This window comes from Lates calcarifer, linkage group LG8 (assembly GCF_001640805.2).
Source record: "Lates calcarifer isolate ASB-BC8 linkage group LG8, TLL_Latcal_v3, whole genome shotgun sequence".
Taxonomy (NCBI): Eukaryota; Metazoa; Chordata; class Actinopteri; family Centropomidae; genus Lates; species Lates calcarifer.
In genome coordinates this window covers 18,022,924-18,045,943 of record NC_066840.1, presented here as the reverse complement: position 1 = coordinate 18,045,943, position 23,020 = coordinate 18,022,924, and the positions used below count along the sequence as shown (strand labels likewise).

At 38.8% G+C, this 23,020-nt stretch overlaps 1 protein-coding gene across 1 annotated transcript in view; it reads right to left on the bottom strand.

The window, feature by feature from the left end:
- The window catches only part of LOC108895356 (ecto-NOX disulfide-thiol exchanger 2), a 143,857-nt gene that overhangs the window by 56,769 nt on the left and 64,068 nt on the right, over positions 1-23,020 (bottom strand). The window contains exon 3 of the mRNA XM_051072503.1: positions 7,772-7,903. Coding sequence (XP_050928460.1) covers positions 7,772-7,903 — 132 coding nt within the window. The remainder of the gene's footprint in view (positions 1-7,771; positions 7,904-23,020) is intronic.

Genomic DNA, 23,020 nt, shown 5'->3' with positions numbered 1-23,020 from the left:
GGTCATGGTCAAAATGACCCTAAAGTTAATCAACACCTCTCTCAGTTTCAATAGAACCTGAATATTGCAAAAAAGGGGGGCAGAGGCATACTACCTATTTACTATTTTAGGGCTTCAGTTTTACTTCATCACTCCATCACCAGAAAGAGGTAGAAGTGTTGCTCTATAGTGAGCAGTAAATAACCATTGACAGGTGTAGGATCACATGACTGTCATTCATGTCTATAAAATGCAACACAACGCACTGTGGGTTAGTGACAGGTAACAGAGAAATGCAGTGCCTGTGGCATGAATACAAATTTTTTCTATTCCTTTGGGGGTACTCTACAGAGTCAAACTCAGAATATGAACATATAGTATATAAAAGTATAGTAGTGCACTGTATAGTAAATAGGGATAAATTAGGCTAAAAATTTGGGGGCCTAGTTAAGATACACAGAACATTTTACAAGCAGACTATTTAATCCCTTTCTTGGATCAACAAAAGTTGCTTTGCTTTCACTTTTAATTGTTACGCCACTGACACGCAAATCAGTTAAAGATGAGCACAGTGTTGTTTCATCAAAACAGTGTGATTCACAGACACGCAAAAGGATAGAGACTGATCCTGTGCCTTACTCCTGCTGCCAAATTGAAGAGAAAACTGTTTAATTCTAAAAATAACAGGCTATGTTACAGAATGACAAATGACGTTTGCAAAAATGACAGACAATGCAGAATTAAATCAAATCAAGGCATTTTAAGTGCTGACAAAGTGACACTTCAGCAGAAAGAACTCTCCATTCAGTCTGTCATATTATCTCTCCACTCCAGTAATACTTTAATAATAACAATAATTGTCTTTATTTATATAGCACTTATCTAAAAGCAGGATTGACAAAGTGCTTCCCAGTCTGTTGGTGCAGCTGTATGGACAGTGCTGATTAAATCAGGGAGGAAGAAATGCTGTTAAATAATAAATAGTACGTTGCAGGAAAACTGTGACATTTTGGGAAACACACTTGTTTGTTTTCTTGCCAGCAGTTATATGAAAAGATCAATAACAATTTCATTTCTGTTCGTTCAGTATAGAGATAAGTCCAGCACTTGTTTAGCCTGGCTTTGATTTGGGCTTTTAGCAACCTCAAAGCTGTCATGTTTGTGTGTATTTTACATGTGTAGGAGGAGGAAATGAGGCTTTGTGATACAATATAATGAGCAGTTAGGTGATGGATAGTATCAGAGGTATTTACTTGACCCACTGGTTGCATGCAGCTTCTTAAAAGTCCTGTCAGTGTTGTTGGATTTGAAGGCTGGGCACAGCCAGGGTGCACCCACACAGGTGTAAATTACTGTGCCTGATTAGAGCCCTTCTCAGGACTGAGTGGGTGCGTACAGATTTTGATTGACAGACATGCCCCTTACTCTCCACTTAGCTTTGTTATGCTTATACAAGAGCAGGAAAAATCATACCTTTGTCACTATTACTGGTACATGGAGTCAGGTGACTGCACTCACCTTCAACACTTACTTAGAAATCTCCATATCCATCCTAGTCATGCCACTTATATTGAGTCTATTCCTGTGGATCTAGGGTCTCTATGTCAATATGTCTGAAACTCCAAGTGCGTCAATGTGGACTTGCTATTAGCTACTGTTATGCAATGTGATGTAATCACCAGACAACAGCACTGTGAAAGTTGAAAACGTGTAATTACGCTAATCTTTTTGGCCATGGCTGCTTATAAGTGAAGTATAATACTTCTGCCAGTGTGGGTGTTCTCTTTCTACCTGGATCTGTACAATTCACTGGCATTTTAGGTTGAGTCCAATGATCTTTGGCTGTCTTGGATCAAGCATGATTGTCCTCAGGTCTGTATCACAACATTGTTTCTTTTAGTTTTTGGAAAATCACTTGATGCTTTTCAGATTCATGGTATTTATATTTATATATTTCAGATTTTGGACACCTGAAATCCTCAATCATGAATGTAACGGTGGTTAGATTTAAATATACAAAATGTTAAGACAATATTGGGGCTGTTTTAGGAGCTGTGTGTTACCTTGTGTAGCTTCCTCTTGTCTCCAGTCTGTGTACTAAACTTCTGTGGGCTCAACTTGTCCTAGACCATCTCTTGGCTGAACACCCAGAGATGAAATGGACCTCTGTCTTGTCATCCATTTCCAAATCTGACAGCAAACAAGCTGTGAAACAACACAGTATTCCTTTAATAATAATGAAGCTGAACAACTCATGATGGATTAGAACAGTATAAAACAGAGTTCAGGTGGAAATAAAGAGAGACTTGGCAAGTTCTCTCCTCTAGTTTTGAGTCAAAACAGTTTTCTTTTGGTCATGATGCCGAGTTAATACTTTATCCACCTGGACTAGTACAAAGAACATAAAATGTGACTGAGAGCATGTGTTTGAGTGGGTTGAGTATACATTTTTATGGCTTGTGTAATGTTATGCTCTCTGTCTTGTATGTGTGCGTGTATGAGAGAGAGGCGCTCCAGGGGGAAGGCATGCATTTGCGTGTGTTGAGTATGTTCGGAGTGGCTCAAAAGGTTCACGAGGTTCAGAGCTAACAGACTGGAAATATGACCGTGCATCTCTTGCCAAAGTCTACTGAACCTATGGATTATGGATGGAGTTCAGCAGAGGTCAGGTTTACTGCTAGGAGGCCTCCTTTCAGCTGCCTGTTTAAGTGCAGGCAGAACAGGGAGTGTGGACACAAAGTCATAGCTCAGACTGCACTTAGCAGTCAACTTTGATTGACCTGAGATTTCCTCTTCATAAATGGTTAAAGGGAGATGCAGACAGAGATGGCAGGAACAGAGTTGAAGAAAATGAGCTGGTAGGAGTACTTCAAACAGAATCGTTTCATCCAGTCTCACAAATCGTCCGTCTGTCTGTCTGCAGGTGGATAATACTGAGCTCAGCTGAGACAAAAGTACCGCGCTGATTACCTTATAAGCAGGGAGATGATACAGCACTGAGCGATGTATCATAAAAAAATAACTCAAAAAATAACTGACAGCACAAAAGATTAAGGTGCTGTCTAGGCTAAAGCTAAACTTTATATAAGATCCTTATTCATATTCTACAGAATAGATTCTATAGATTTTAAGGATTAAGAGTGAGATACTTTAGGCTTTATTTTAATAATTCCCAGATAGATATATACTCAGTTTGTAGCAGAACCCAGTTTATTGCATGTATAAGAGTGACAAGAAATATATATTACAATCAATGTTATTGAACGGTATAACAAAAAGAAGACATACTATAAAAAACTCTGCATTGTCAATGCAATCACAAATTAAAGTTTGTCTTTTTTATAACCATTACTATGATATATTATTAACTTTAAATTCAGCCCTGAGTGGTGTCTACAGTTTTTTTTCAGGCTGCATACAGCCATAAAAAACTTGAAGGTACTCACTGCTGCTCCTTTACATTATCACTATTACATGGTTATTATTACCTACTTACTACTGTGAGCACACAGTAATAATTGATGGTGAGTAAGATGAACATTGTAATATTTTTATTAGCAGATAAGACTCTTGTCTTATCCAGGTAAGACATAAATAGGATTTAGAAAAGTGGAAATTACATCCTTGCACTTTCAGTGCGACTGAGTGCCGGCTGAAAGTGTGAAAGCGCTCAACTCTCGACAAACCAAATGAGCAGTGTGTGCTCTAATGTGACAGTGGGTTACAGCGGCTGACTCAGCTGTAATGAGACATTAATGAAGATGTTGGGTAATTTGGGCTGGGGAGGGAGGGAGGGAGAGAGGGAGGAATAGGCAAGGAGAGAGGAGGGAGGAAGAGGCAAAGGTAGGGAAGCACCAGCTGCTTTTCCAGATGATCCACGTGGGGAGACACAGCTGTCCTCTTCACCTGACTCCCCTCCCTCTCTATCTCTTTCTCCTCCCCTCTTTTCCTCTCTCCATGACACCCTTCTGAAACTGCTTCAGCAAAACGACTTTAATGAAGATATATTACTGCAACTAAGGCCTAATCCATTGTTGCCACACAGATCAAATCCCCCTCCACACCTCTTTCTCTTAACGTGTGTACAAGAGTGTTTCCCTCCATCTCCATCACGCTGGTCAGCTCCCCACTCTGTCGGTAATGTTTATGATACTCTTGAAAGGAGAGCTGGCAGAGGCTGTTCTGAGTGTGAGAGCAGTAAAAATTCAATAGGTGAACTGTTATAGCAAAGAGCAGCAACTGCCACATGCATTTATCTTAAATATGGACTCACAAACAATTCTATGTATAGATGCACAGTATGTAAAAACATGAATGAAAAGCATGGACTGCAAATAAAAGGAAGTGTTTCCACCAGAGAGAAAAGATGAATCACAAATGGAGTCTATTGTTATATTATTAATGAAAAGTGGATTTTTATATAATACAGTATTTTTTTTCAATAATTTACAATATACAATAAGTTGTATGATGAAAATAATAATGACGAATAACTGATGGGCACACGCATCAGTGCTTCATTAATCTTAAAGCCCTTGGTTCTGAAATGTTCATCCAGTGTTCTTAAAGTGATATTGATGAAGTGTTATCTGTGTTGGCTGAGCCCAAATGATTCAAATAAGATGGTGTTTGAGGACACAGCTCTTTGATCAGTTATATTTGTTCATTATGCTCATGAGGCACATATTGTGAAAAAAGAAACGGGTAATGGCAGGAGGCAAGTTAGTTTCCACATTATAACATTTACTCCTCATTAAGTGCACTATGAGAAAACTGAGATGGGGTCTGAGTCTGTGTCACTTGATTCTTTGACAGGAGGGTGGCAATTTATCATTCATAACTCATCTTAATGTCAGGTGAAATGTTAGTACTGTGTTTATTTGTCCAGTTTGCACATTGCTAATCATCATCATTACTTCAAAGCTTGACCCTTTATAGTAGTCTCTAGTCAACTGGTAGTCTCTGCATGTGCATGTGAGAGTTGTTTACTGTTTACTGAGTGTTTCTCCACAACAGTTAGAACTCATATATTACTCATATCCCAGAGTCAGCTCAGTATATGCATTTTAATTAGATCAATTAGGCCAACACAGACCTATAATCACATCTAACCATCAATTTCATTAATATACCACAATATTACTCAATATGATTCACAAGACAGAGTCACACAGGCATGATATTATGGGTAATTAAGTGAAGCCATCATTGAGTTAAAAAAATGCCACGAATATTAGCAACATGATGGGCAATTTTGTTTGGAAATAGCCTTCAGTGTCAGAAGTCACTCTCCTTTGAGCTCTGTTTTTGATCTTCACCAGCTCCTGAGAGAAATATCTGGCTCTTTAGCTGCTAGATACTTCACTAGGTTCACCAGATAACTGCTAACTTTGCCTGTCTGCCATTTGATACTGAGCAGGTAGTGTGCAGGGGGGGTTGGAGTTGCTGTTGCTGAAAACAGCTGCCTGCTATAATGGAAAGTGGCACAATGAGACCAGTAAGAATGTACCAAAATAGGTTGGTTACAGGCTGTAAACTGCTGGTTCTCTTGTCCTATAAGGATTATTGACTCATTTTATATGGACTCCTGTATTAAGTTAATATAGCACAGTAATGAGACCTTGTGATTCTGTTGAGCTGAGCTTTTAGTATATTCACTGTCTCTTATTCAGATTTAATGATTTTCCTTTCAAAAAATATGGCTAAGAATAAATGTAACTCTCCTTATGATACTGCAAATGAATGGAGATTAGTTAAAAGGGTATTTATGAAAGCAATTTGAGAGACTAATTTCTCACAGGCAGAGTGGTCAAAATATTATTCCTTACTGACAGACAATACCATCTCCTCAAAATTAAATGCTGTAAAAATATCTCATTGGAGCACTTTTTTTGTGGAGTGTACCAATCAACGCCCAGTTCAGTTGTGATGCATTGCCTGCTATAAATTTGAAAGTGCCTATAAAATACAATTTGGAGATGTAATAACTTCAAAATTGAATCGCTACAATAAAAAGCTTTTATTTTTAATAGCAAACACAATATTACAGTATGTTAATAAACAGAGGGAACTGTATTCATATTTCAATAATATTAGCTGTTTATGCTTGCTTCTTCTTGGGGAGAGCATCAGTGTCTACAGAGAAGAACATAAAGTGCTGTCATGTGTACCAAGGTTTATGGTTTTTGTATAAATAATTTATTTTACTGTTGACTGTATGTATATTATTGCATTGTAACTGCAGTGTTTGTGTTTTCAGAGCAAAGCTGTACCCGCTGAGTCACACTCCCCAACAAAAGGAGTCAGCTAATGTCTCAGTTGAGGCTGTGAACCATGGTTTAAGAAAACCAGGCCTAAGAGGGATTATAAGGATGTTGAAGTGTTTACATATCAGGCTAGGTTATACAGAGGGGCTCAGCATGTAGAAACATTATCTTTTCCTAAAACCCTTTGCTGTAAACTTTGCATATTTGATATGCCAACAAATATGCTGTCATATTTTCAGCTGCTGACCCAATGTGACCTGTCCAAAGAAGGTGCTGGTTATGCATCGAAACTCTAGTTCTGTGACCACAGACTGAGCCCTCTCATTTTGCCTGTTGACAGGGACAATTTCTAAAAAGACTGAAAAACAAAGTATGGGGAGAACAGTTAGCCAGGCTCTGTCATTAAATATGAAGCTACAGCTGGCAGCTAGTTAGCTTAGCATAATAACAGAGAGTAGGAGCAAATAGCTTCCCTGGCTCTGTCTGAGGATAAAATCTGTTTACTAGCACTTTGTGGTACTATTTCTTGTCCAGCTGCAATGACCTCCTGCCCTGCAGCAAACTTTTAAGAAGCTATCAATAGGCTAAGCTAACTGGCTGTTAGCTGTAGCCTCATATTTAATATTAAACGTGGTAGAGGTATTGATCCTCTATTCATATAGCTCTCTATCTCTCTCCTTGAAAAAGTATAAACATATTTCCAAAAATGCTTAAAATTTTCACCTACACTACAACTTGCACATACGTGCTCAGCCAATCAGGATGAACCTCATGGAACTATGGGGGCAGGATCAGGATTACTAACTCTTAAGTGACTAATGGCGATGCAGGGAAACTCCTTAAAGGGGTTCCCACGTACATTATAAACACCCTAAGCTCCAGCCAGACTTTGTACAGTCAAACAAGGATGGCTTACCACCCCCATGGGCCCAACACAGTTATGAAAATATGTAATCATCCTGCGGACACTTTTGGCATTTTCAAACCTTTACTTAAGCAGGAAAATGAACTAACAGCACATCTTTAATTATAACTGCCTGGGGGAGTAGATGCAGAGGAGAAGAGGCTCCAGACATTCAAACACTGACGCATCAGAAGCTGCCCGGTATGATGCTCACCGACTTGCTCAAGGGCACTTTGAGGGCAACAGAGGGGGAGGAAACGCTGTTACTCATCTGTCCTCCCACACATATTTTTCCAGCCAGTCTGTGAATACAAGCCAACAACCAAAAAAGGCTTAACCTTTAGGCAGCTGCTTCTTCCACTTTAAACATGTAGGCAGCTATACCTTCCTTACAGCACATCTTCTACGCAAGGAACTGTCAAAAACAAATAAGTCCTGCACTGAGGTTCTGACAAATGTTCCTAACACACTGGAGTGCCAACATAAATCTAATAAATTCAGTTTTTTTTACAGGCTGAGGGATAGAAAGTCCCACATCAATAAATTCACTCTACAACACAATGCATTTTTGTGTGGCACCTTGTGACCTGTTTGGCAGTATGTAGCAGGTTTTCTGTGGTACCTGGCATGAGCTGCTGCCCAGTCATGCTTATCGGAGCCATCCCCAGGTTGTTCATGGCTGTTGCCCAGGCGTTGGGGTCTGACATGGGCATCGTCATGGAGTTAGAGTCCACGGTCGTGTTACAGCTCCTGTCTGGAGAAAGACACACAAGAGGAATGGGAAAATGAATTTTAAAATTTCCTTTTGGGATTGTTATTCAGCCACTACAAAGAGATGTGCCTTAATTTAGATGGGTGAAAGGAAGGTCCAAGGTCAAAACCAGAATTCAATTTAAAGGGTGTCAGATCTCTGGCTTACTTTTATGACAAAGTCTCTGTACCTTATTGACATGAATGCTTTGTGATCTCCACCATCATTTCAATTCTGCCTTTTGTCACAGTAGAAAGGAGCAGTGAGGCCACTGTGACCCTGAAGTCAGTCTGACTCTATATTGACTTACAACACTGTCATTTCAAGAAAGCTCCAGATGTCTTCAGTTTGTTAAGAGCCGAGCTCACATCTTTTGAGACGTGTGTTGTGTTGTGCAAAAAAAATTATTGATTGTTACGAACAATATGTTTGCTGAGGCAATATGCATACTTACAAATAACCAAATATGGTAATTTTGGCCTGTTATTTGAATTTCATTTGAACATTTGACAGAATGTTATTCCACTTTTCTTTTTGTTTTTGCAATCACTTTCCATGTATCCACACTGTCTACACTTGCCAGTATGGTGCTGAAATCTTACCTTAGTTTGAATTTCAGCTGATTTTGTAAAGTATTATATAATGCCTGTCATATATTACATATAATTCATATCACAAATATATTAGATTGTTATTTATTAATTGCTACTGATATTAATGATTGTTAACACTCTACAATAAAGCTTTTTTGAAAGCCAAATTACATTTGGAAAGAATGAACAATAGAAATAAATAAATTCTTGCCTCTGACTGGCTGTTCCTGCCTCTGATCAAACAAGATCATTCATGTAATCACTTGAGAGCAGCTCATGAAGTTTACTCCTAAATTTGAATAATGTATATGAAAAGTTGTTTGATAAATGTGTTTTATTCTTCTCACTAAATAGTTTTTTACTCTTAAATTGGCTCTTCACAGTGTTCTGTAACATAATTCTTAGATGTTTGATAAACACAGGGCCTGACCAAAGTTCACAAACTATACATATAGCATTACCTCAAACCTAGACATTATTCCTAAGGCATAAAAACACTGAAAATTCTCCAACCCACCACCACGAACGCACACATAAGCTGCCACACAAAACCTCAGGCCCATGGTTCTCTGCCAAGTCCTGAGTCTTGCACAGAAAAGCAAATATATTCAGATCCCCACAGAAAAAAAACCCTGCAGTAAAACCAACAGGAACACATCACACATCCACCAGTGGCTCAGGAGTCCATTTCACATCTCTAAATACTCTTACAACTCTTGCTGGTTGAGCTCTCACCGGCAGACCTGTAAATTACTGAGCGGCTGCTAGCTGAGCCACAAGCCTGTCCTCCTCTTCCCTGACATTAGGTATAACTGTGGTAACACAAACCTGCACTGTACAGCGCTGGGATTTTATAGCTCAAAGAAGTTCTTTGTAATGCCTGTTTACTTGTGCTCTCATTGTGTGTGTGTGTGTGTGTGTGTGTGTGTGTGTGGGCACGCGCATGTTAGAGTTTGTCTGAGCACATACCAACACACTGGGCCGCACAATTGTGCTATTCCACTACACCAAGAAGTGCCGCTGGGCGTTTTCCACATTTAACATTAGAGTGATTAGAGCCATAAACATTTCATATAGCCAGGCCACAGCTTAACTGTTTATATTCAACTGTAATAATTAAGGCTGTATAGCTTTACACTTTGTAAACAGGCTTCAACAAAGAGAAAACCATCCTATCAGCGTGCTTGTCATATAGCAACAGGACTGCTCTGCGTTGCCTTTCATTCTTTTAATTAATATTCTCTGAAAAAAATTCCACTAACACAGCAACACTAGCCTTGCTCAGTCCCACTCATTAAAAGTTGTCTGTATGTTGCCATGGCAAGGCCTGATAACACATTCATTGTTGTAGTGTTGCTATGTTAATGTTCCCGACAAGAGCTTCACAAGCCTGTTAACCGCTGACAACCCCATTAGCTGTCCTGCTGACTGGGTGGCAGTACACTCAGAGGAGAGATAATACAGTGGGAGGAGAGAAATGGTGAAACATAAACGTTTACTACACATCCATGATCATTTTAAAGCAGATTTACAACACAGGGAGCAATAAAAGTCCATGTGAAAACAAACTCAGGGTTAACAATAGAGTGCCTACTGTCCTGCTGGCAGTAAGATGTTGATTTTGATGTAGTAAAGCGGTCAGAAAATGGCCCAGTTGGGCCAGTGCCCATAAATAGTTTCCTGACTACTATCTCTCACCCAGTGACGCTGTTATCTTTGCTCTGCGATCGTCCCACTCACCACTTTCTTACGTCTTTTTAACAAATCCGACTGTGTGCCAGCTCAGAGTTAGTCAGAGCGTAGTGTAGATCGTTTGTGGGGGATGCTGCTTTGAATTACAAAGCAAGGAGAAGCATCAATTACCCATTTGTTGAAAATGATGAATCAGTCTTCACAAGGCTTGTACCATTTGTCAGCAATAAGGTGCTCAGAGCTGGCTGAGGCTTTAAAGGCACCAACAGTTGCCACATACACATGCCAATTATGGCAACAAATGCCAACTAATGTAGCCAGTAACACCTACAGAAGCCTGGGTGATTGTAAAATGACTACTTGTTAACCATCTTATATAAACAATCTGTTAAAAACAATATATTCTACTTCCAGAACTCTTTTCAAGATGCTCAAAGTGGCTAATATGGCAAATTTGTCAAACTTCTCTTTGGTTAGCTTAAACCACTGTTGATTAATTCTCTCTGTGCTACAAAGAACATTTAAAAAGAACATGTGCAGCCCAGCATATTAACAATAGCCAAGTGATGTTGTTGGTATTTCCACAGAAAATAATGGGCTGAAATAATAAGCATTTTTGATTGGTAAGGTCTTTGATAAAAAATAACCCTTTCATACAGTATATCCACATGTGGTGGCACTATAATTTGTTCTCCTCATTTTATCACATTCACATGGACCTCATGGATCACTCCTTCAGCCCTTCACATCTGCATCTGGTATGGCCAAACATTTTATGCACTCAAACTTTATCTACACTTTACTACCCTGCAAACAGTTTTAATATTACACCAGCAGAGTCACCTCTAAGAAGGGTTTATCTAAATCTATTTGATGTTATTTTATCTGTCAGATATTTGCTTTTCATTTCGTCATGCTCATATTCGACTCACATCATCTGTAAGAAACAATAGACAGCCACAGTAATGTGCAAAACCCATTCAGCCCAAAGAGCAACCTTGGCTCTGTGAAGTTGTACGTCTCATTAACAGAGTCACAGTGGAATGCCTTTAACTTTTAAGCTGGCGATTCAAGAGGAGACTGTCAACTGTTAACAGGGTCAAGGTGACAGCAAAGTCTGATCATTGATGATAATGAGTTAAAATGCACCAGTGAGATACATCTGGGACAAGTTTCATCTGATTGGTCTCAGCTGATTGCCACTGTTGGAGTTTGGCTTGTCCAGAAGCCAATTCAACATGTGGCACCATGCTGTTTCACACAATTATTTCTGTGAGTCATGAATGATTGATTCTGTATTGAATTGTGACTCAGACACTGAACAAGTCATTAAGATGGTTGGAATTATATTATGTCAACTAAACTCTGCAGGAGTGACACAGTAGCTGATTGAAATAAGAAAATATTTTTAAATGAATAGAGAACATGTAGAGGTAGGTCATCTTTTGACTTCCCTACCTGACTTTTTGACCTTACCTTCATTATTGTAACAGACAGGGTGACCTGTTGGTGTTTTACTTTTATGTTACAAGTTTCACTGCGTTCAGAGAAAGTTGTTCAACTAAGATAAAAGAAGAGTTACTGAGATTTCTAGGGTGTCAGTGAACATGTTATAAGCTTAGAAGTTGTGAAACCCATCAGTCACCTTAGCTACGAATGACAGTGATGTACACTGATCAGCAACATTAAAACCACTGACAGGTGAAGTGAATGACACCAATAATCTGGTACAGTACAGTGTGCTTGGTGTGCAGTAATGCCAACACCAAGCACCCCCCAAGTTAGTTTTAATGCTATAGTTGATCAGTGTGTATGTGAGATAACTTACATGTGACTGGCATGTGAGTGTTTGGGGAATGTTTGCTGTTCTTACTAACCCACAGTAGCCAGTGTAGTGTTGCTTACGAAACTAGGTAACATCTTGTCTTAATCTTACTGAGGGATGCTATGAAACCATTTAGCATAAGGTAAGTATGTTTACAAAGAAAGAAAACAACATGAATACATCATCAAAACAAGTACAAATCATAATCATAGCTGAATTGAATCATATTGAATTGGCTTTCTATCACAGAGTAACATATTATTACAGTAAAGCTGGAATTATGCCCCTGTGAACCTACGCGCAGAAAGCTCCTAACCGTTGGTGGCAGAGGCTAAGAGAGAGGCTGATACGCGCACTCCCCAAATGTCAACAACGCTTTATGTGAATGTGTATGTCAAGAAAGCTCCGTGGTCGATTCAGCTACAGTCTGAGGTGTGTTTAAGTTAATTTGTGGTTTGCCTGAGGTGGTGGTTTCCTGCAGTATATTACATTTCATTTCTCAGACTGATCTTGAAATTTCATTTCCATTTTAGAGCCAGTGCACCCTCTGCTATTCAGTTTCTGTCAATTTGGTCAGAACCCCACAGCCAATTGCTTTGAATCCACTGACATTCCTTTTGCCCTGTGGTATCCAGCAACCAGTGGAGGGTGCATTAATTATTTAATATACAGTTAAAGCAACAGGTAGGAACATTTATTTGCCATATTCCTTTATTTTTATTTCACCTCTGCAAGCTCACAGCTACAGGTTTGAATTTAAATCTGTAAAAGTAAGTAAGTAAAAACAAAATGACAATCACAACTGTTGAGTTGTGAGCTGCAATTCTTTGCTCATCTCATCTGACTGGCTAATCTAATAAGGCAAATGAGTACAGGATTAAGGCTGTCTGATTGTGGCATCCCCGATATTTTGCACATGCAGGTTATTTTTGTCATTTAATGCATCTTTTTTTAATTGATATTTACAGGCTATAGGTCCTTCTGAAGGGACTCTGGTTAAAATGAATTTGTCAATGGGAAGTTGACTCCCCTTGTGCCCCCGAGTCATGAGCTTGTGAACTCTGAGGATTGATTTCAGGCCAAGGCTTTACTGATCTCCTGGACTCCCCTAATTGGCCTTTAGCTCCACTAAACACTCCCTCTGGGGGGTGGGGCTGATGGGAAATTAAGCCATTTTGAGGCATATTGGCTGTAAACCTCCCTGGCGAAAGAGGAGCCGGGGACCATTTCCTTCACAATGAGCAACCTTTCAATAGCAAACCACTATCCTAAAAGACGATGAGAAAAGGGAGAAGTTGGACTGAGATAAAGACAGAGAAAGAGAGTAGAAAGTGGATGACAGAGGTGTGAGAAGTGAAAAAAGTCAAGTATAATAAATACAAAGAACAGGCAATATATCTCTTGACTATCTCTTTGAAATTACATTTAACAATATGTAATTTATATATATATATATATATATATATATATATATATGGCATGAGTAGAACAACCACATCACTGTGTGTATAAGCTTGTAATAATAATTAAATCAAAATAAAACACCACATAGTTTTCCTTCGTGGGAAATTAGACAATTTGTCACATAATTCATTATATAGTTACTCTAAAATAGATTTGCATACCAGTATGTATTTGCATGCTAACATCAATTGGGGGTTGTGGGGGTAGGGTTACACTTCATATTCACTCGGTTTGGTATGATGTATATAAGTTGACATCTGATCATTTACATGGAAAGAGAAACCTCACAGGATCTTAACGTACAAGCACATCCTTAATCATGAAAACACATGGCAGGCACAATAAAATGCATGGATTGCAAAACTGCCTTCTAGTAGTGGATGGCTTTTTGACCTCACAGAGTGTGTGTATGTGTGTATGTGTGTGCGTGTGTCTTGATACATCCTCCTCACCTACAGACAACATCAGCACAACCAGGCAAGTGAAAACTACATCAGCACAAAATTTGGATCATCCCAACCAAGAGCAATCTATCATAAATTTACCTGGAGCCAGCATGTGCAAGTGCGTCCATGTGAAAACAACTGAAATGATGTCTCATGTAACCATTTTGCAATCACAGTAAAATTAAGGATGAACATATTGCAGGACGAGAGCATTTAGTACAAATGCAAGAATAGTGCAGAGGAGAAAAAGAATGTGTGTTGGGATGGTGCATGGGTGTATTAGTGTTTGTCTCCAACAGCTTAATACTAGTGGTCAATCAGCTTGGAAAAATCTTGATTTTCAATCAACAATCTCTCCTCAACCAGAACCATATGGTCACAACTGACTATACCTATATACATGAGTTGCGTCTGTTTGATTCTGTGGGAAAATGCCACTGAAAAGCATTGGCAGCAACCATTTCCCACACACATAATAATCCAATGCAAAGTAGTTGCATGAGAAGACTGTAAATCCTAGGACATTTTATTGCACACACACAGGGGAATCGTGCATACAGTACACGCACAGCTGCACCTATACATCATACTCTATATCCTCGTCAATCAAACACTCAGCCATCCTCCCTATGTGCAAAGACACACACTTCCCCACTGCTTTGATCTGTCGCTAAGCGAACAATATATCCAGTGGGGGTCAAATAATGCTGCATTGCATAAAACCTACACTTTATATATAGACCTTAACTCTCCATAAGAAAGAGAAACAATAATGTCAAATGAGTCAAGGAGCACTAAGACATTGATCCTAATAAATACAGTTGAGTAGTATGACTTTAAGATTGACTGATTGACTGTGTCTAACAGTGTGACATCACTAACGGAGGCTGCACCAAAGGGGACTGAATCTGATGGCACAATATGCAGTTGCATGATGCATTACATAGCTGTAATGCATCTACTCCAGAATTGACTCAAATTCAAAAGCTCTTGTATTTACACTGTTTCACAAATAAATAAATATAATCAGCTTAATAAGGTAGGATTTTACGGTGAGGCTGTAGTGTGGAATGACAGATATAGTTAGGTGTACCTAATAGATGGGAACTCCATGCACTAGGGGGAAAATCATCAGCCATACAGGTCACATTTTTGTTGGACAAAAGTTCTGACAATAAGATGCTTCACATTAGGGTTTCCACTACTGATTACTTTCATTATAAATAATAATATAATTAATTTATTGATCTACCTCACTGGTCATACTTTAACTGGACAACTGGACAATTGGACTGTTTCACATATTAGAGCAAATAACTACAGTATAGTATATTTTGCAACAATTTGTCATAGAGAGAATTCTTGTTCTAAAATGACTTTTAAAAGACAAAGAAGTTCTGGCTGTTGTTCCATTTAATTACGATGAATGTCTCTTTCTAAATGAGAGTTATTAAAAAAGCAGACAATGAGGAGAATGAAGTCTGAGGGGTTTTTGGAGTGGTTGGAAACTTCCTCAGGCACATATTTTTGCAGTTGTAAACAACCCTTTAAAAAAAATAATTAGAGGTCATTTTTAGATGAGTGGAAAACAAATTATCTTCTTGTTTTGTGTTTTCAGGGAGCAGCATTTGTTCAGACAGTGAAGCGGGGCTGTTCTTCTCAATGACCTGAAGAGGCAGAGAGGGTGCAAATACATACTCCCTGGATGTGTGTGTGTGAGATAGAGCGGAGAGATAATAGCTATGGGAGAGAAAAGCCTGGGTCTCTCTTACATCCATATAAATCTCTTCCAGTTCCACACTTCAAACAATCAGCGGTGCATTATGAGGTTTGAGATGGACACGACTGATTGATCCTTTCTCCCTCTGCCCTTGAGGGTCTACTGCCAGAAAATGTGTCTTCATCCCCTGCAATTAATCTAATCAGCCTTAATAAAAGCATCAATTACGGAGGCGGCAGCATCGACAGACAGGAGGAGAATGTTTACTGATGAATAATCAAACACAGGAAAATACTGATTGGTCTGCTGATCCAAACAACCTTCAAAGCTGCCACATTATCTGCCATGTATTCAACCGATGCAAAAGTCTTTATCAGTTTTCTGTCAGTCAGAGTGGACGTTTCAGCCTGTAAACCAGTGAGTTTTATCTTAATCATCCAAGGCCAGATGATTTGTCAAAGTAATCATAAGAAGGAAGAAATACTACATATGGATAATTCCTCAATATACAGTACACACATACAAATATATTTAACATTTTAGATATATCAAAAAAGGCAGTGGTGATTTATGCTCTACCACTACATTTCACCCAGAATCTACATACTGTTACTAAAAACACAAACAGACAAGCAAGATAACAGACTGCTTTGCAACACTAAAATTGCAGTGGCTCGTGGGGTTTATTTTCACTTTACTTCTTCACCAGCTCAGATAAGGCAAAGCACAACTTCAGGCGTTGTGAACACTGGGGAGCAGGTAATTCTGATATATTCCTTCTCTGTTTTGTCTTTGATGAGTTCCACCACTCAGACAAGTAACATTTTAGTAAGTTTTTTTTTTTTCTGATACCTTCAGGAATACAGAGAAGAAAAACTGGAATTTGGAGACGCCACCTACGACTGCCTTAAATTGTGAATATGCCACAGACACAAATGTCTTTTGTTTTAACACAAACAGACTAAATAAGAAATAAACTTATAAAAGAGTAATGCGAGAACCTGTAAACATCTGTGTTTTGGGACTGTCTTCAGGTTATTTGCTGTTTCATTTTCTGTGTTTCTCACTGCCAGATATTTTTTTCTGGTTTTCCAGGGTGCCTGTGGCCCAGCATGTGTTGGTCTCAGCTCTAAAAACACAACCATGTTCAGCCTGCTGTATAAAAACCAGATATATACAAGACTGCATGCAGACAGTACTACAGTGAGGGTCATAACATGCTATGTAGAGAATTTGTTTGGTTTGACAAAAAAACATGTCCAGGGCAGTGGGGGCCACAAGATTAGAGAAGTGGATTTGTGACCAAAAGCCACTTCTTTGAATTTCCAGGCTGACAGGGAAAAATGTGGGAGGAGAGACCAAACAATTTATACTCTCACCTACCTAAAATACCATAGATTAGGCCCTGATGAAGGAACTTTATCACTGGCTGCTGCAGTGGAGCTGTTTAAGGCCCAAAAGTACAGAGAAGATTGTGGTTGGACCTGGCTCCTCAGTGTGAATGTGAACCGACAAAGTGTGTGTCTTGGCAAATTTTCCAGTTTAAATGGCAGTACAAACAAGCCACTGTTATCTTATAATTCTCTAGGAGCTGAATATGGGAATATATAGTATCTTCTTGTACATTTGAAGGCTAGGTGAAGCAGCAGTTAAAGCATCTTTAGTCCCTGTGAATGTGATGTACTTCAGAGTGTAACAGATGTGAATGGTGAATAATTTCAAAGAGATTTCATCAAGTTGCTCAAGGTTTTGATTGGATCATTCAAAGATGAACAAGTCCTTGAAGAGTCACAGCAATGTGGAGCTGTAGAGGACATTTTGCCTCGCTCCCTTGCGTTGTCACTGTAGATTAAGAGTTGAAGGATGAGGGATAAATGTCCACCAAGTTTCTGACAACTGTTAATCCTGCAAGTGACTATGACCCATGAGCTAACAGGTAAGGTTACTGTTAACAACAACCGCAAAGTCAATTTAAAAAAAGAGTACTCTACAATACATAACAGTAAGCTGAAGAGTAATTTAACGGTTACATATAAAGTATTAGCAAAATATTATCCTCAGACAACTAGAATAATGGCTTGGTTAGCAGAAAACTGATGACAGAAAAGCTAAATCCACCAAATCCAAACCAACACTCTCAGATGATCTAATGCCACATTTGTGTCATATGGGATGGCTGGCAGAGATGGAAGTCCCATGTTAACGACTTGCAGGTAATTGGAGTATGATGGGAAGGCAGCATAGGTCTGCCTGCAGATAACGCTCCAACAAGGGCATTTAGAGAGCAGATAAAAGATGCTAAAAGATGTAACTGCCTGAGCTTAAGATTCTGTGACATACACTGCTGACAGCAGGTGGAATCTAAAGATTACAGTGCTGAGAAAACTGACAATACAGTCAGCTTCAATCAATTCACTTTAGATTCTGGTCACTTTGAATTTGTTTGGTAACTATGGTGATATGTTTTTCATGACAAATTCAATAACTAAGCATTATGAATTCACTACAGGTGTGATTTGCACCTCAGGGTCAAGGGTATTATAGAATTTAGATCCATGTGCTATGCCAAAGTAATAAACAAAATATGATTTCTGAAAAACATAGAGGAAAGTCCCATGTTTCTATGTTACGTAAAGCTAAGGATATGATTAAAGTAAAGTTTTGAAATACAGGACGTGAGAAAACACTTCCATAATCTGTGGCTCCCTTACTGAAACCAGCTGCTACATGTGTTAACAAAAATATTTTGACATTTCACCGGGAAATAGGAGAATAGTGATGATTTTTTAAAACATATATTTTGACAAAACAGGACAAAACCTATCAAATGTGACTTTTATTGAAACAACCAGGTTTGGTACTCTTTCCGTATTTGAAGTACACTGAGCAGATGAATGCAGGTGAAAGCTGGAAACCCTTCATGATTTTGTTAATGAAATCTATTTGAATCATGATGCTTAGCCGTCTCGATAAACAAGACATGGGCTGAGCACAGCAGGGGGCAATTCCACCAAAGGAAGGAGTTCATAATTTGCACAATGAATGAAAGCTGTACTGAGCAGATGGAATACTTATGATTTAATATTTAATTTTTAGACTATTCACTGATAACACAGATCAGTTTATTCTGTGCTCCTGTCATCATTGTTGTATTTTTACTGTAATTGTGTCTTCGGTGGCTAAATTACAGATGATCAGCAAGACCTTAAACTATTCTCATTATCACTGCTGAGACTATGTGCAGGAGAAGCAGTTGAGTAGATGTCTGTACACAATGGCCTATTCACAGGCTTCTACATGATTATTGAGTCACAGGGCTGTTTGGTAATTAAGTGGAGGAGCTGCGAGGCCTCTGAGCTGGTCAGCATCAATCCTGACAGAGGAGTGACACCCAGCAGCAGGAACAAGGAAGAGCGGGCTGGTTAGCAAACACAGCCTCTTCCTGCTGCTGTCGCTCACTGCTCATTCTCCCTCACGTCCTCAAGCTCCCCACGGACGAGCTGGGATTATGAGCTGTTCCTGCTGACTGGCCATGATGGCTCAGTGTTGGTCCCTGGCAGTGACTGCATGTTTACTGTAGCGTGTTTTTGAGTGACTGTGTTTTCTAAGTGACACACCCAAAACCAAGGAGAGCTGTGACAGGGACGATAGAAACAAACATGGGTAAGACTGGTTACACATCAGTTGCACACCTTATTGTCTCCATACAGTCATCAATCATCGAATCAGACATCCATGGCAGCCAGACAGATACACACAGAGACACACACATCTTTATTTTATACCTGATTTGGTTTGTTTGACTTGACATGAACCCTCCAGGTGGGTTCTCCCTTTGTTTTCTTTTCATTTTCCTGATAAAAAGATGATGGACAAGCGAAAATGGATTTATTTATAGTCAATAAAAGACTCCTTCAACTCATTTCTCTCAAGAACAGGCTCTAAGCATATGGTACATCAAATACTAATCTAATCCTGCAGAAGAGCAATAAAAATTGGTTTTACTATACCTATTAAACATGTCACAGCTCAGTATGAGAAAATATTGGATGAACAATGATAGGCACACAGGTAATTACTATAGCAATGACTAGAAAGGCCTCCCCTAGAAAAAGTAATTGGAAAAAGTTCCTGTTGTGTTTCCGTAATCAGGGGGAAATATTCAGAAGCAGAGTGACAGCGGGGCATATGGCTTACATTTTAGATTAAAGAAAAAACACATTAAATCATGAAAGTTTAACTATCTGTGCTCCGAAATCCAAACTGCACAACGTGAAGTGGGTCTCTCAGGTGAAGTTATAAGTTAATTAAAGACGGCAGCTTAAATGTTTCCTCATCTGATTCATCAGGCTCATACATTATACAGTGAGTCAGAAAATGACTTGAGGATTCATCAGAGCGGTGTGGTGAGCGCTGGCCGACGCATTCAATGATGCTCAGCCCTCCTGCTCAACAGCCAGTCAGTCATAAAGACAAAATGGGTTCGAGCAGACAAAGAAAAATCCCTAATGGCATGCACGCGCACACACACAAACTTACACACACACACACACACACACACACTATCACACACACACTCACACTCACACACACAAAGCCTAAAAGGGACAAAACAAACTTTTAACAGCCATAAAAAAGTCAAAAGAATAATGGCTGTCAAAAAATCTGCCATAGAGGGGTGTCAGTCAAAACAATCCCTCAGAGACATGCAACAGAGAAAATACTCCACTGCCGTCTTGTCACTCACACACTCACATGCAACTCTTCAGAAAGAAAAACAAAAGGACAAAGAGACTGAATAAGCTGTTGATTCTGATGGTTATGAGGGAAATATACAATAATAGTAGCGCAGGTAGACAGAATGGTCACAGCTGCACTTTATTCAAATCATTCAGCATTTTACTATAAAGAGAGGAAAAGTTCAAAGTTAAAATGTGAACACGACAAGTCTCACTTAGGCTTCATGCTTCAATTTTTAACATCTTCAGTCCTTCCTTTAAGAAATAAAGATTGAAAGGAGGGTATTCCCACACTTTTAAAGAATCCTTCCTTGTCTTTTCCTTTTCTCAAATACAGAAAGGATTTAATGAGTTGTGGGAATATCCTGTATGTGAGATATGAAGGAAGTAACAGCTTGCTGTGTTTCTAATTATCCCTGTCAGATCACTGGATTCACAGTGATTTCAGTGTTAAAGACACAGAAATCACTACAAACATCTCTGAGGCCTGCTTTAGGGACTACTTAGCAGAAGAAAGAGTCAATTAGGACACTCTAGCTGCTTACACCTCATTTTTAAATATGTCTGAACTTTAAAAATGAGCTGACCTGTGTCACATAATGACAAATTAATAAAAAGGCCCCACATTGACCAGTAAAGGCCCTCTCCTCTATCTAAGTGGGTGTCTGGGGAGAGAAGCAGTCACTGCGATGTGAGTGCACGGTCAGAGATATTTATCTATACCCTCTCTCTTTGTTTCCCTTGTCTCCTCTCTCTCTCCTCTCTCCCTCCCTGGACTCCCTTTGAAGACATGAAGTTGCTCTCTTCAAAGTCACATGTTATTTGATTCAGAAAAGGCCAGTGCTTTTAAAGTCTGGAAATTATGACTCCCCTCACTCATGTGTCTGAAAAGAAAAAACAGCAGGAAATCTCTAAGAGGGCCAAATAAACATGTATGCAAGCACATGGCAGATGTGTTACGTACATGTGATGAAATCATAGACTATACACACATGCACGCTGTGATGTTGATGAGGCACTGCACCTCCCAGTGCTGCACAACCTCAGCATGTGCTTCACTAGTGTTTTCTGAAGCGTACATTATTGCTAGCAAGCCGATTTTTCTTTTTTCAGTCGGTAAGTAAGTCCATGGATAATTGATGCATGGCCTTCAGCTACAAACTCAAAGCTTACAATAATTTTTTACACAACCCTTCAGTCCTAAACCTACACCACCACACTGCTGCAGGGAAAGCCAAAAGTGTCATGTCCATCAGTCAGACCACTCTATCACTAAATACTAACTCCCTGCATCAGCTGTCATTAAGATGAATGATAATAGTTAATTCCAGAACAAATAGTGATAGTGGAGCTGAGCCGCGTTTATTTTCTCTCTCTGCACTCTCTCTTCCAAATTAACTTTAATTAAACTACACAGCTTTACAAGCAAACTTTAATTGCTTAACTGAGCAAGCAAACTCTATTCGTATAGAACTTTTCAACAGAAGTTGCAAAGTGCTCATGAGGAAAAACAGAACATACAAGACAGAAAATAGGTAAAAAAGTTTATGTCACACAAAGTTACAAAGTTATACAAACAAACAAAAGCCAAAGAAAACAAATGGGTTTGTAGATAAATTTGAGGATATACACTGCTTTATCTTGTCTGAGACTTTGTAAGAGGCTGTTTTGGAGTCAACAAGCTGCAACAACAAAAGCAAGATCAGCTTTAGCTGTCAGCCTTGACTTTATAACAACCCTAGGTTTCTGCCCTGAGGACACAAGTCATTTAAAGGCACAGTGTATAATGTGATGTATTTCTGAGTGAAAATAATGTATGAACAGAGTTATCATTTTGAGTTTAGAATGAATTATCAAAATAATAATAATAATAATATTTTGAAAAAAAAATTGAGTTGAGACAGAGAATATTTGAAAGAAAGCCCTTTATTGATAGATTTTATCGAAATAATTTCTCAAAGCAATACTCTGGAGAATACATTTTATGTCTGTTTTGTTATCCTGTCACAGATGAGTTGCATGTAATTGTCAGCAGAATGGTTTTCCTAATTTCACAGATTAAGGGCATCTTTAAATGGGAACCTGTTAGCACAATGTTTGTTTCTCCATCATTAATCTTGAGGTTTTCAATTACCTCCATGTAAAAAAGGTTTGCCCTGCAAAAATGGGAGCCTGTTTCATCAGAACCACTCAACAGTTTAATCAAACAAGAGGTTCACACAGAGAGAGCAAATAAAAAAGTAATTATTAAATTAAATGTGGATGAACTCACTGGATTACCAGACATCAGAAATGTAAAATAAATTCTCAAGATAAATACTATCAAATTCCAGTGAAAGAGTTGTGCAGAGAGACAAAGACTCAACATTATCTTGTAATTTCAAGTTGCCAATAAATCAACTGTGACATATGATATAGATATTATTATTCTAAACTAAAATATCTGAATTCATCACAGTTACATTAAATGATATGGTACAAAAAACAAAATCTGTTGGTCATTAGCTTTTCCTCTTTTATTTTTCCTCTTTGTGAAGAAGTTAAACATGACTTGTCCAGGGTTGGTGTGTTCAAGTGAAACTTGGAGGCTCGGACATCAAAGATTTGAGAGTTATTTGCAAAACATGTGCTATGACATTTA